Source organism: Oncorhynchus mykiss, chromosome 10 (assembly GCF_013265735.2).
Source record: "Oncorhynchus mykiss isolate Arlee chromosome 10, USDA_OmykA_1.1, whole genome shotgun sequence".
In the NCBI taxonomy this organism is placed as follows: Eukaryota; Metazoa; Chordata; class Actinopteri; order Salmoniformes; family Salmonidae; genus Oncorhynchus; species Oncorhynchus mykiss.
Window position 1 is genome coordinate 75,422,936 of NC_048574.1, and position 14,648 is coordinate 75,437,583.

Sequence of the window (14,648 nt, forward strand, 5' to 3'; positions counted from 1 at the left end):
ATGATTTTGGAATGAGATGTTCGACGAGTAGGTGTCCACATACTTTTGGTCATGTAGTTTGTAATTTTCAAATCCTTAACAGCGCTAATATTGTTTGTTTCCCCAATAGTTCCTGTATTCTCAACAACAACAAAAAGTATATTTTTATAAACAGGCATAAAAAAATACCGGTTAAGTAGCTGCATTAGCTAGCAGGCTACATGTAAATAAATCATTTAAATGCCCCTTATAGTCTTGCTAGTGCATGGAAGATTTCGTTTGATTTTACCAGGCAAAACCAATCGAACAACGATCGGACTCAAAACACACAATTTAGCCTTGAGAAAGTTATAGGACATTTTTTTTATTGAAACGATTCCCTTCACTGTAATCCCCAAAAATAATTGCAATATAAATCCATTGACGACCCACGGTACCCAGATGATTTTCGGGGGTTTAAATATCGAAAATAATAAATAAATACAATTCTGCTATTGATTAGTCCGGCCTGGGTGAAATCCGACTTCTGCTTTTGACGGTTCGTCACATTTCACGTTGACATCGATCGAATACACGCCACCGTCCATAAACACACACGGATCAAAATATTACCGACTGGTCGCAGTTCGGGAATGAAGTAGAGACCGTAGCGTGTATTTAAAGGTAAGTGACTAAGAAAACATGGTATCTTGGGAACAAACGGGTGTTTTGTCAACGCCGAACGAAGAGGTGAAATCCCACTTTTAGCTCGAATTAAATCTATTTTGTGTGTTTTTTTTTTTTTTCTTTGATATTTGAGATTCGACACTTTTCATTCAGTCAAGCTCTATTCCTTCTGGCCGTGACCGGGCTTCTCCGGTTGGAAAACGCTTTCTCTCCGTTGGGACTGACGGGAACTAACTAAATTGATTTAAATTCAGTACTAGCTTTAAATTTAACTAGCTGACATGAGCTGCTCATGGTAAGTTTATACGCTATCTTGTTTTTGTTTAACACACTGGTAACCAGGGACGTTTTTAAAGGGAATTGAAGACATGGGTGACTAGTTAGCTTGGTTTTCTCTCTGTGGGAGGAAGGGTTGGTTCGTTGGCTAATATGCTATTAGTTGGCTAACTATTCTAGCTAACTGTCTGAATAAGTTAACGACGTACTCACTCAAACTATCAAAACTAACCCCCACAAAAAAAACTTTACACAACGTTAGGCAGGGCCACGAATGATCTGTGTAGTTTGTTACTACTGGTAGTTTGTTGTAACCGAGTATCGGTGCTAAACCGTGTGTTGTTGTAAGTTAGCATGCTAGTTAGCCATGGCGTTACAGGATACGGTGCCCTGGGCGGTTTTCACGGAAGTATACTGTACCCAGTTAGCTAGCTGAATAAACTAAGTTAGTCTATTCATAGAAAACATTGAACCGCTGTAGTTTACCAATTAAAACAAAATATATATATGTATAAAGTGAAAGTTGAGAGTTGGATAAATGTTTATGTGAAAAGGGACGAGCTCAGTTTTTATTTCTGTGTGATCCATGAGACAGGGTTGGGAGTTTCCTGAAAGCGTAAACAAAGCTATGTCACAAAATAGTTTGACATTTGAAAGCTACGTAGTTATAAACAACAGCTTTCAATGAGAAGCCTTTTAAACCCGGTTGTTGTTTTAGGCTGATTAGTTTGCTAACGTTACTTTTTCCAAACAGTCATCAGCTAGCTGTATGTTCCAAAGTTGTATTTTATTTTATTTTTAGAAAGAAAGATATTTTCTGGTGAGGAAACCGGGGAATACAGAGAACGACAGAAAAGAAAACGAGGAAACCACCAAAAGGAAATGCCAATCGCAGCCACGGGTCAACTGACGACTCAGGAACCCTGTATTTTCTCCCGACTGCCCTCCACCCCGGAGCCTGTACCAAAAGGGGGTAATTTATGTGACGTTGCGGGGGCAGTAGCCGAGTCGCAGGAGCGAACAGAATACGGGGGCGCCGAGGGGGGCAGGGGAGGACTAGTAGCCAGCTACAGTCAGACCAGCGGCGCTAGGGGATTTCTGCCACTTCGTTCTTCCAACTCCAACGGTTCTCCTCCGCAATCCCCTCCCACGTCCTCCCCCCTCGCCTCATCTTTCTTCCATCACCACCCCTATCAAATGGCCATGGAGCCGCCCAGGACTCGATCGCGTTCTCGGTCTGGATACTACCAGCAGTATGGTGCGACCGGCCCCGGGATTAATGCCAACGGGGGAAACGGACCTAACCACCATCACCACCATCACCACAGCCAGCAGCAACAACATCATCAACAGCAGCACAACTCTGGTTGCTCACCCCTTGGAGCTCACAGCCACCACACGGAGCAGCACAGCATACGAGCCCCGGGATCTAACGTCTCCCCCGGCGCTCAGAGGCAGTCGGGACCGCCTGGAGCACATCGCATCTCACCCGCAGGTAAGCATTCTCTCCCTTCCTTACTCAGCAGTGCTCTCATTTCTGGGTTCTTGTCTAGTGTCTTGTGTGTCGACTATCTTTGACCCAACCAGCTAGAGAATCTGCTCTGTTGTAGCCTCTAGTGTCCCGGAGACAGAGGAAATGTGTGTGTTTCTGTGATGGCACACAACAGTGTGTGTCAGAGAATAGCCAGGCAGAGAAAGAGAGGGGCAGTGAGGAGAGACAGAGAACTCGATCTGGTTTAATGCACTAAGGAACAGCTTCTGAAAGGGAGAGCAGGGGGGGGAGGGGCTAGGCAGGCAGCTATATCGTGTTGGCATGGTAATGTGTGTGTGTGTGTGTGTGTGTGACTGCACATTAGTTCTATTCTAATTAAGTAGATGCTGTTATGTGCTGCCACAGAGCTGCAGCTAGATGGTTTATTACATAGTAGTTACATGGAACAAGCAGTCTGTAACACACCACACACACACTACATTTAGCTTTGTGCATGATGCTGCCAAGATGCACTGAGATGAACTCTAGTCTGTCTGTCTCTCTCTCTCTCTCTGCCTGTTCCTCTCTCTACTGTGTCTAGGCCTTTAGATGACTGTGTAGGCCGTTAGGTGACTGTGTGGGCCTTTAGGTGACTGTGTGTAGGCCTTTAGGTGACTGTGTGTAGGCTGTTAGGTGACTGTGTGGGCCTTTAGGTGACTGTGTGTAGGCCGTTAGGTGACTGTGTGGGCCTTTAGGTGACTGTGTGTAGGCCGTTAGGCGACTGTGTGTAGGCCGTTAGGTGACTGTGTAGGCCTTTAGGTGACTGTGTGTAGGCCTTTAGGTGACTGTGTGTAGGCCGTTAGGTGACTGTGTGTAGGCCGTTAGGTGACTGTGTGTAGGCCGTTAGGTGACTGTGTGTAGGCCGTTAGGTGACTGTGTGTAGGCCGTTAGATGACTGTGTAGGCCGTTAGGTGACTGTGTGTAGGCCGTTAGGTGACTGTGTGTAGGCCGTTAGGTGACTGTGTGTAGGCCGTTAGGTGACTGTGTGTAGGCCGTCGGGCGACTGTGTCTAGGGCGACTGTCTAGGCCGTCGGGCGACTGTCTAGGCCGTCGGGCGACTGTGCCTAGGCCGTCGGGCGACTGTGGTCCTGTATGGCTCAGTTGGTAGAGCGTAGAGCTGACAATGCCAGGGTTGTGGGCTCCATTCCCCGCTCCACCCGTACATAAAATGTTATTTAATTTGAACCTTTTTATTTAACTAGGCAAGTCAGTTAAGAACAAAGCCGTATTTTACAAAGGCGGCGTTACCCGGACGACGCTGGGCCAATGGTGGGCAGCACTATGGGACTCCCAGTCACGGCCCGCTGTGATACAGCCTGGAATCGAACCGGGGTCTGTAGTGACACCTCTAGCAGGGAGATGCAGTGCCTCAGACCGCTGTGATACAGCCTGGAATCAAACCGGGGTCTGTAGTGACACCTCTAGCAGGGAGATGCAGTGCCTTAGACCGCTGTGATACAGCCTGGAATCGAACCGGGGTCTGTAGTGACACCTCTAGCAGGGCGATGCAGTGCCTTAGACCGCTGTGATACAGCCTGGAATCGAACCAGGGTCTGTAGTGACACCTCTAGCAGGGAGATGCAGTGCCTCAGACCGCTGTGCTACCAGAGTTAAAAACAGTGAGATCCTGCTACAATAACAAAATGCAGCATTCCGACATGGGTCATGTTCATTAGGCACCCAACGGAACAAAACAGACTTGAACGGAGAGGGAGTAACCTGAACTGGTCCAATAAGAATAGCTTGTTTCAGTTGCAAAATGTTTTTTTTTGTTTTTGTGCGGTATGTACTAATAAATGCAAACCTAGTAAAAAAAAAAAACAGAATGCAACGTTGTGTTCAGTTCCAAACTTAGCTCAACTGAAACGGAATTCAACAAGCACAGTCACTTATTAACTCAGGAGAAGATGACGGCTATAGGCCATATTGAATGGAGAAAAACGGGACGGATGAATCTCCCCTTCTTTCTTCTCTCGTCTAAATACAGGGCAATATCCAGACAAGTTGTTGTGTTCCATTGCAGTTGATCAGGTGACAGAATCCACAGGTTCTGGAACGACATCCACTCCAGCACTACCACCACACAGTACCGTGGTGTTCTTCCTGGAGGTTACAGGCCTACTACTCGGTGAAGTCTAGTTGGTTTCTGTCACAATATAAAATTATATTTAGTCGACAATTTTTCACTACAGACGCTGGTTCGATTCCAGGCTGTATCACAACGGTCTAAGGCACTGTATCTCCCTGCTAGAGGTGTCACTACAGACCCTGGTTCAGCGGTCTAAGGCACTGTATCTCCCTGCTAGTGGTGTCACTACAGACGCTGGTTCGAATCCAGGCTGTATCACTACGGTATAAGGCACTGCATCTCCCTGCTAGAGGTGTCACTACAGACCCTGGTTCGATTCCAGGCTGTATCACAACGACCCAAGGCACTGTATCTCCCTGCTAGTGGTGTCACTAGGGACCCTGTTTCAGCGGTCTAAGACACTGCATCTCCCTGCTAGAGGTGTCACTACAGACCCTGGTTCGATTCCAGGCTGTATCACAACCGGCCGTCCCATACAATTGTCCCAACGTCGGCTGCGGTAGGCCGTCATTGTAAATCAGGATTTGTTCTTAACTGACTCGCCTCGTTAAATAAAGGTAAATTAATTCTAGCCGGATTGATAGGGGGGGGGCATTGTTTGACGGTTGCCATAGTAACTAGGCTATATGGAAGGGTGTATGTAAAATATAAATACACTTTCACCCAGTGGCCTGTGTACTGACCCCTGACCCCTAACCCCTAACCTAACAGTGGCCTGTGTACTGACCCCTGACCCCTAACCCCTAACCCCTAACCTAACAGTGGCCCGTGTACTGAACCAGAAAACACTGTTTCACTGTATAGACTTTCTGCTCCATAGTGAACAGGACCTGTGGAGAGTCTCTCCCTCTAGACTGTACAGTGAACTCCCCAGCACACACACACACACACACACACACACACACTAGCTCATTCTGCTCGTATTAAGTGATGAAATGATGCCGAGTGTGTTTGAGTGTTTTATGTTTGACGTTGCAGCTGTATTCGGGTGTGTGTGTGTGTCTGCTGAGCAACAGCGAATGGTACGCTGGGACTGGAAATACCTGTCTGGGAGAGTGGATGTCAGTACGAGCTGCTCTGAGTTTAACACACACACACACACAGTGTAGCGCTACCAGGGATTCACAATCAGCTTTGTGTGGGGAGGACAACATACACAGACAGGCCTGAGAGAGAGAGAGAGAGAGCACTCTGGACAAGAGGAGAAAGAACATGGGGGTGGAGGAGAGAGAGGGAGAGACATGATGATAGTAGGGATAGGGGGGATGGAGGAGAGTGGGAGAGACATTATGATAGTAGGGATAGGGGGGATGGAGGAGAGTGGGAGAGACATGATGATAGTAGTGATAGGGGGGATGGAGGAGAGTGGGAGAGACATGATGATAGTAGGGATAGGGGGGGATGGAGGAGAGTGGGAGAGACATGATAGGGGGATGGAGAGGAGAGCGAGACATGATGACAGTAGGGATAGGGGGGATGGAGGAGAGAGAGGAGAGGGAGAGACATGATGACAGTAGGGATAGGGGGGATGGAGGAGAGTGGGAGAGACATGATGATAGTAGGGATAGGGGGGATGGAGGAGAGGAGAGAGGTGGGGGAGAGTGCGAGAGACACGATGACATTAGGGATAGGGGGGATGGAGGAGAGGAGAGGGAGAGACATGATGACAGTAGGGATAGGGGGGATGGAGGAGAGAGAGACATGATGACAGTAGGGATAGGGGGGATGGAGGAGAGAGGCAGACAGATGAGAGCAGTCTCTAGCGTCGTCATGCCAATAAGCTTCATCCTCACCACCAGTACTGTCAGTTTGGTGTTTCATCCCCCTTTGGTTTGGGGAGGTGCCAGCTGATCCTAGATCTGTGGTTAAATTAGTCTAATGGTTGGGTTTGGGGAGGAATAAGCTGATCTGTGGTTAAGTTAGTATAACCTGCACTAGGGATGAGGGCTATTGATCCCTCTCTCCTCTACTCTCCTCCTTGAAGATCCTCTGTCTGTTTCCCTCCTCCACTCCTGACTGAAACACACACCTACACACACACACACACACGCAGGAGTCAGATTAGCTTTCAGATATCTGAACAATCAAAACATCTGTGTTTGAAACCATTTCATCATTTTGTTTTATATTAAAAGTCCAAGTTTAAAAAATAAAATAAAAAAACATTTTTTTGCTTCAATAAAGTACCCAGGGAACGCCGCTGGGCTGACAGCCACACAAGGTAAACGATCGTCCAATGAAAGACGAGGGATTTCTTGTGACGATTCTGCATGGCCATCAGATGTATTACGTTGATCATAGAAACAACTAGTATCTAATGGTTAAAGTAACGGTTGGGGGAGAGAAGCTGATCCTAGGTCTGTGGTTAAATTAGTATCTAATGGTTAAAGTAACGGTTGGGGGAGAGAAGCTGATCCTAGGTCTGTGGTTAAGTTAGTATCTAATGGTTAAAGTAACGGTTGGGGGAGAGAAGCTGATCCTAGGTCTGTGGTTAAATTAGTATCTAATGGTTAAAGTAACGGTTGGGGGAGAGAAGCTGATCCTAGGTCTGTGGTTAAATTAGTATCTAATGGTTAAAGTAACGGTTGGGGGAGAGAAGCTGATCCTAGGTCTGTGGTTAAATTAGTATCTAATGGTTAAAGTAACGGTTGGGGGAGAGAAGCTGATCCTAGGTCTGTGGTTAAGTTAGTATCTAATGGTTAAAGTAACGGTTGGGGGAGAGAAGCTGATCCTAGGTCTGTGGTTAAATTAGTATCTAATGGTTAAAGTAACGGTTGGGGGAGAGAAGCTGATCCTAGGTCTGTGATTAAATTAGTATCTAATGGTTAAAGTAACGGTTGGGGGAGAGAAGCTGATCCTAGGTCTGTGATTAAATTAGTATCTTAATGGTTAAAGTAACGGTTGGGGGAGAGAAGCTGATCCTAGATCTGTGGTTAAGTTAGTATCTAATGGTTAAAGTAACGGTTGGGGGAGAGAAGCTGATCCTAGGTCTGTGATTAAATTAGTATCTAATGGTTAAAGTAACGGTTGGGGGAGAGAAGCTGATCCTAGGTCTGTGGTTAAATTAGTATCTAATGGTTAAAGTAACGGTTGGGGGAGAGAAGCTGATCCTAGATCTGTGGTTAAATTAGTATCTAATGGTTAAAGTAACGGTTGGGGGAGAGAAGCTGATCCTAGGTCTGTGATTAAATTAGTATCTAATGGTTAAAGTAACGGTTGGGGGAGAGAAGCTGATCCTAGGTCTGTGGTTAAATTAGTATCTAATGGTTAAAGTAACGGTTGGGGGAGAGAAGCTGATCCTAGGTCTGTGGTTAAATTAGTATCTAATGGTTAAAGTAACGGTTGGGGGAGAGAAGCTGATCCTAGGTCTGTGGTTAAATTAGTATCTAATGGTTAAAGTAACGGTTGGGGGAGAGAAGCTGATCCTAGGTCTGTGGTTAAGTTAGTATCTAATGGTTAAAGTAACGGTTTGGTTTGAGAGAAGCTGATCCTAGATCTGTGGTTAAATTAGTATCTAATGGTTAAAGTAACGGTTGGGGGAGAGAAGCTGATCCTAGGTCTGTGGTTAAGTTAGTATCTAATGGTTAAAGTAACGGTTGGGGGAGAGAAGCTGATCCTAGGTCTGTGATTAAATTAGTATCTAATGGTTAAAGTAACGGTTGGGGGAGAGAAGCTGATCCTAGGTCTGTGGTTAAATTAGTATCTAATGGTTAAAGTAACGGTTGGGGGAGAGAAGCTGATCCTAGGTCTGTGGTTAAATTAGTATCTAATGGTTAAAGTAACGGTTGGGGGAGAGAAGCTGATCCTAGGTCTGTGGTTAAGTTAGTATCTAATGGTTAAAGTAACGGTTGGGGGAGAGAAGCTGATCCTAGGTCTGTGGTTAAGTTAGTATCTAATGGTTAAAGTAACGGTTGGGGGAGAGAAGCTGATCCTAGGTCTGTGGTTAAATTAGTATCTAATGGTTAAAGTAACGGTTGGGGGAGAGAAGCTGATCCTAGGTCTGTGGTTAAATTAGTATCTAATGGTTAAAGTAACGGTTGGGGGAGAGAAGCTGATCCTAGGTCTGTGGTTAAATTAGTATCTAATGGTTAAAGTAACGGTTTGGGGAGAGAAGCTGATCCTAGGTCTGTGGTTAAATTAGTATCTAATGGTTAAAGTAACGGTTGGGGGAGAGAAGCTGATCCTAGGTCTGTGGTTAAATTAGTATCTAATGGTTAAAGTAACGGTTGGGGGAGAGAAGCTGATCCTAGGTCTGTGGTTAAATTAGTATCTAATGGTTAAAGTAACGGTTGGGGGAGAGAAGCTGATCCTAGGTCTGTGGTTAAATTAGTATCTAATGGTTAAAGTAACGGTTGGGGGAGAGAAGCTGATCCGTGATCTGTGGTTAAGTTAGTATCTAATGGTTAAAGTAACGGTTGGGGGAGAGAAGCTGATCCTAGGTCTGTGGTTAAATTAGTATGTAATGGTTGGGGGAGAGAAGCTGATCCTAGGTCTGTGATTTAAATTAGTATCTAATGGTTAAAGTAATGGTTGGGGGAGAGAAGCTGATCCTAGGTCTGTGGTTAAACAGTAGCTCTATCTGTGGCAGAATTGCGTAAATTGATTGTTGGAATGGCCATTTCTGTCCAAATGGATTTCGATCTGGAGAGGTGGATGACTGACTGAAACACACACACACATATACACCTACACACACACCTACACACACACATATACACCTACACACACACCTACACACACACACACCTACACCTACACCTACACACATACACCTACACCTACACACACACACACACACACACACACACTGCCAAGTCACAAGTTCCTGTGTGTATGTAGCAGGATGTGCATTCTGTAGCGTGTGTGTGTGTTGTCATTGGAAGGCCTGTTTCCTCATTTCCCCATATCCTCTACACCCCCCCCCCCCCCCCCCCCCCCTCGTGCCCATGTCAGAGAGTAAGAAAACCCCTTCACATTCAGCCGTGTGCACCAGATGTCCTTCTCCACATCCACTTGTGTTTTAATAAGGAGGAGGTTCCTGAGAACAAGCTTAGGACTGCTCTGTGTGTGTTCGTCTATAGCACCCACATCTACAGCATCTGTTTCTCAGGCTCACTACATGAGTTCCAAACAGCACCCTATTCCCTACATGCTGCACTAGATGAGTTCCAAATAGCACCCTATTCCCTACATGCTGCACTAGTTGAGTTCCAAATAGCACCCTATTCCCTACATGCTGCACTAGTTGAGTTCCAAATAGCACCATATTCCCTACATGCTGCACTACATGAGTTCCAAATAGCACCCTATTCCCTACATGCTGCACTAGATGAGTTCCAAATAGCACCCTATTCCCTACATGCTGCACTACATGAGTTCCAAATAGCACCCTATTCCCTACATGCTGCACTAGTTGAGTTCCAAATAGCACCCTATTCCCTACATGCTGCACTAGTTGAGTTCCAAATAGCACCATATTCCCTACATGCTGCACTAGTTGAGTTCCAAATAGCACCCTATTCCCTACATGCTGCACTAGTTGAGTTCCAAATAGCACCATATTCCCTACATGCTGCACTAGATGAGTTCCAAATAGCACCCTATTCCCTACATGCTGCACTACATGAGTTCCAAATAGCACCCTATTCCCTACATGCTGCACTAGTTGAGTTCCAAATAGCACCATATTCCCTACATGCTGCACTACATGAGTTCCAAATAGCACCCTATTCCCTACATGCTGCACTAGATGAGTTCCAAATAGCACCATATTCCCTACATGCTGCACTACATGAGTTCCAAATAGCACCATATTCCCTACATGCTGCACTAGTTGAGTTCCAAATAGCACCCTATTCCCTACATGCTGCACTAGTTGAGTTCCAAATAGCTCCCTATTCCCTACATGCTGCACTAGTTGAGTTCCAAATAGCTCCCTATTCCCTACATGCTGCACTAGATGTCTAGGTTCCTCAATAGAATCTATTATCTGTGTGTGTGAGGCTTGTCAGTCTTCCCACGCTGGTCACCTGCACTAGGGATGAGGGCTATTGATCCCTCTCTCCTCTACTCTCCTCCTTGAAGATCCTCTGTCTGTTCCCCTCCACTCCTCTCCTCCTTGAAGGCCCTCTGTCTGTACCCCTCCTCCACTCCTCTCCTCCTTGAAGGTCATCTGTACCTCTACTCTCCTCCCTTCCCGCATCCTTCCCTCTACCCCTCTCCTCTCTCTGCCCCTCCTTCATCCTTCCCTCTACCCCTCTCCTCTCTCTGCCCCTCCTTCATCCTTCCCTCTACCCCTCTCCTCTCTCTGCCCCTCCTTCATCCTTACCTCTAGTCTGTCTGATTACTCCTCCTCTCCTCCTGATAGAGGGGTTAGTCTGTCTGATTACTCCTCCTCTCCTCCTGATAGAGGGGTTAGTCTGTCTGATTACTCCTCCTCTCCTCCTGATAGAGGGGTTAGTCAGTCTGTCTGATTACTCCTCCTCTCCTCCTGATAGAGGGGTTAGTCAGTCTGTCTGATTACTCCTCCTCTCCTCCTGATAGAGGGGTTAGTCAGTCTGTCTGATTACTCCTCCTCTCCTCCTGATAGAGGGGTTAGTCAGTCTGTCGGATTACTCCTCCTCTCCTCCTGATAGAGGGGTTAGTCTGTCTGATTCCTCCTGATAGAGGGGTTAGTCTGTCTGATTCCTCCTGATAGAGGGGTTAGTCTGTCTGATTCCTCCTGATAGAGGGGTTAGTCTGTCTGATTCCTCCTGATAGAGGGGTTAGTCTGTCTGATTACTCCTGACAGAGGGGTTAGTCTGTCTGATTCCTCCTGATAGAGGGGTTAGTCTGTCTGATTCCTCCTCCTCTCTTCCTGATAGAGGGGTTAGTCTGTCTGATTCCTCCTCCTCTCCTCCTGATAGAGGGGTTAGTCTGTCTGATTCCTCCTCCTCTCCTCCTGATAGAGGGGTTAGTCAGTCTGTCGGATTACTCCTCCTCTCCTCCTGATAGAGGGGTTAGTCTGATTCCTCCTCTCCTCCTGACAGAGGGGTTAGTCTGTCTGATTCCTCCTGATAGAGGGGTTAGTCTGTCTGATTCCTCCTGATAGAGGGGTTAGTCTGTCTGATTCCTCCTGATAGAGGGGTTAGTCTGTCTGATTCCTCCTGATAGAGGGGTTAGTCTGTCTGATTCCTCCTCCTCTCCTGCTGATAGAGGGGTTAGTCTGTCTGATTACTCCTCTCCTGAAAGTTGTTGCTCCTCGTGTCTTGTTTCCAGGCTAAAAGGTTTTTACACTTTATTGTTTAGGGGGTTCACCTGCCACCACTCTGATACCACAACTAAACACGGGCTGCATCCCAAAATAACACCCTATTCCCTCTATGGTGTACTTCTTAATAACAGGGCCCTTCGTCCACTATCTTTAACTAGAGGCACAATCTAGGGAATAAGGGGCCATTTGGGACACAATCACTTTGCATGGAGAGGATTATTGTCACTTTAGACAGGATCTATTTCTTCTAGATATTAATACACAGACCCAGAGTAGATAGATATATATATGTATGTTTATGGGGGAGGTAAATAGTCTATCAAGGAGGGCCGAGGTGTTTAAGACCATTCAGAATGAACCAGACCAGGGACAGGGCTTTGTTGTTTGTAGATTTCTAATTCTGTCTGAGGGGAGGGCCGATGCGGTCAGTCTGTCTGAGGGCCGATGCGGTCGGTCAGTCTGTCTGACGGCCGATGCGGTCTGTCTGTCTGAGGGCCGATGCGGTCTGTCTGTCTGAGGGCCGATGCGGTCTGTCTGTCTGAGGGCCGATGCGGTCTGTCTGTCTGAGGGCCGATGCGGTCTGTCTGTCTGAGGGCCGATGCGGTCTGTCTGTCTGAGGGCCGATGCGGTCTGTCTGTCTGAGGGCCGATGCGGTCTGTCTGTCTGAGGGCCGATGCGGTCTGTCTGTCTGAGGGCCGATGCGGTCTGTCTGTCTGAGGGCCGATGCGGTCTGTCTGTCTGAGGGCCGATGCGGTCTGTCTGTCTGAGGGCCGATGCGGTCTGTCTGTCTGAGGGCCGATGCGGTCTGTCTGTCTGAGGGCCGATGCGGTCTGTCTGTCTGAGGGCCGATGCGGTCTGTCTGTCTGAGGGCCGATGCGGTCTGTCTGTCTGAGGGCCGATGCGGTCTGTCTGTCTGAGGGCCGATGCGGTCTGTCTGTCTGAGGGCCGATGCGGTCTGTCTGTCTGAGGGCCGATGCGGTCTGTCTGTCTGAGGGCCGATGCGGTCTGTCTGTCTGAGGGCCGATGCGGTCTGTCTGTCTGAGGGCCGATGCGGTCTGTCTGTCTGAGGGCCGATGCGGTCTGTCTGTCTGAGGGCCGATGCGGTCTGTCTGTCTGAGGGCCGATGCGGTCTGTCTGTCTGAGGGCCGATGCGGTCTGTCTGTCTGAGGGCCGATGCGGTCTGTCTGTCTGAGGGCCGATGCGGTCTGTCTGTCTGAGGGCCGATGCGGTCTGTCTGTCTGAGGGCCGATGCGGTCTGTCTGTCTGAGGGCCGATGCGGTCTGTCTGTCTGAGGGCCGATGCGGTCTGTCTGTCTGAGGGCCGATGCGGTCTGTCTGTCTGAGGGCCGATGCGGTCTGTCTGTCTGAGGGCCGATGCGGTCTGTCTGTCTGAGGGCCGATGCGGTCTGTCTGTCTGAGGGCCGATGCGGTCTGTCTGTCTGAGGGCCGATGCGGTCGGTCTGTCTGAGGGCCGATGCGGTCGGTCTGTCTGTCTGAGGGCCGATGCGGTCGGTCTGTCTGTCTGAGGGCCGATGCGGTCGGTCTGTCTGTCTGAGGGCCGATGCGGTCGGTCTGTCTGTCTGAGGGCCGATGCGGTCGGTCTGTCTGTCTGAGGGCCGATGCGGTCGGTCTGTCTGTCTGAGGGCCGATGCGGTCGGTCTGTCTGTCTGAGGGCCGATGCGGTCGGTCTGTCTGTCTGAGGGCCGATGCGGTCGGTCTGTCTGTCTGAGGGCCGATGCGGTCGGTCTGTCTGTCTGAGGGCCGATGCGGTCGGTCTGTCTGTCTGAGGGCCGATGCGGTCGGTCTGTCTGTCTGAGGGCCGATGCGGTCGGTCTGTCTGTCTGAGGGCCGATGCGGTCGGTCTGTCTGTCTGAGGGCCGATGCGGTCGGTCTGTCTGTCTGAGGGCCGATGCGGTCGGTCTGTCTGTCTGAGGGCCGATGCGGTCGGTCTGTCTGTCTGAGGGCCGATGCGGTCGGTCTGTCTGTCTGAGGGCCGATGCGGTCGGTCTGTCTGTCTGAGGGCCGATGCGGTCGGTCTGTCTGTCTGAGGGCCGATGCGGTCGGTCTGTCTGTCTGAGGGCCGATGCGGTCGGTCTGTCTGTCTGAGGGCCGATGCGGTCGGTCTGTCTGTCTGAGGGCCGATGCGGTCGGTCTGTCTGTCTGAGGGCCGATGCGGTCGGTCTGTCTGTCTGAGGGCCGATGCGGTCGGTCTGTCTGTCTGAGGGCCGATGCGGTCGGTCTGTCTGTCTGAGGGCCGATGCGGTCGGTCTGTCTGTCTGAGGGCCGATGCGGTCGGTCTGTCTGTCTGAGGGCCGATGCGGTCGGTCTGTCTGTCTGAGGGCCGATGCGGTCGGTCTGTCTGTCTGAGGGCCGATGCGGTCGGTCTGTCTGTCTGAGGGCCGATGCGGTCGGTCTGTCTGTCTGAGGGCCGATGCGGTCGGTCTGTCTGTCTGAGGGCCGATGCGGTCGGTCTGTCTGTCTGAGGGCCGATGCGGTCGGTCTGTCTGTCTGAGGGCCGATGCGGTCGGTCTGTCTGTCTGAGGGCCGATGCGGTCGGTCTGTCTGTCTGAGGGCCGATGCGGTCGGTCTGTCTGTCTGAGGGCCGATGCGGTCGGTCTGTCTGTCTGAGGGCCGATGCGGTCGGTCTGTCTGTCTGAGGGCCGATGCGGTCGGTCTGTCTGTCTGAGGGCCGATGCGGTCGGTCTGTCTGTCTGAGGGCCGATGCGGTCGGTCTGTCTGTCTGAGGGCCGATGCGGTCGGTCTGTCTGTCTGAGGGCCGATGCGGTCGGTCTGTCTGTCTGAGGGCCGATGCGGTCGGTCTGTCTGTCTGAGGGCCGATGCGGTCGGTCTGTCTGT

At 49.4% G+C, this 14,648-nt stretch overlaps 1 protein-coding gene across 4 annotated transcripts in view; it reads left to right on the top strand.

The window, feature by feature from the left end:
- Nucleotides 1-498: 498 nt before the first annotated feature.
- Nucleotides 499-14,648, top strand: part of LOC110511403 (E3 ubiquitin-protein ligase RNF38-like) — a 58,085-nt gene continuing 43,935 nt past the window's right edge. For 3 of the 4 annotated variants that reach the window (XM_036933989.1, XM_036933988.1, XM_036933986.1), the window contains exons 1-2: nucleotides 499-642; nucleotides 1,724-2,416. In XM_036933989.1, coding sequence (XP_036789884.1) covers nucleotides 1,804-2,416 — 613 coding nt within the window. In that variant the 5' untranslated portion in view covers nucleotides 499-642; nucleotides 1,724-1,803. Of the gene's footprint in view, nucleotides 643-670; nucleotides 941-1,723; nucleotides 2,417-14,648 lie in introns of those variants that run through there. The other variant, XM_036933987.1, reaches the window with a different exon arrangement.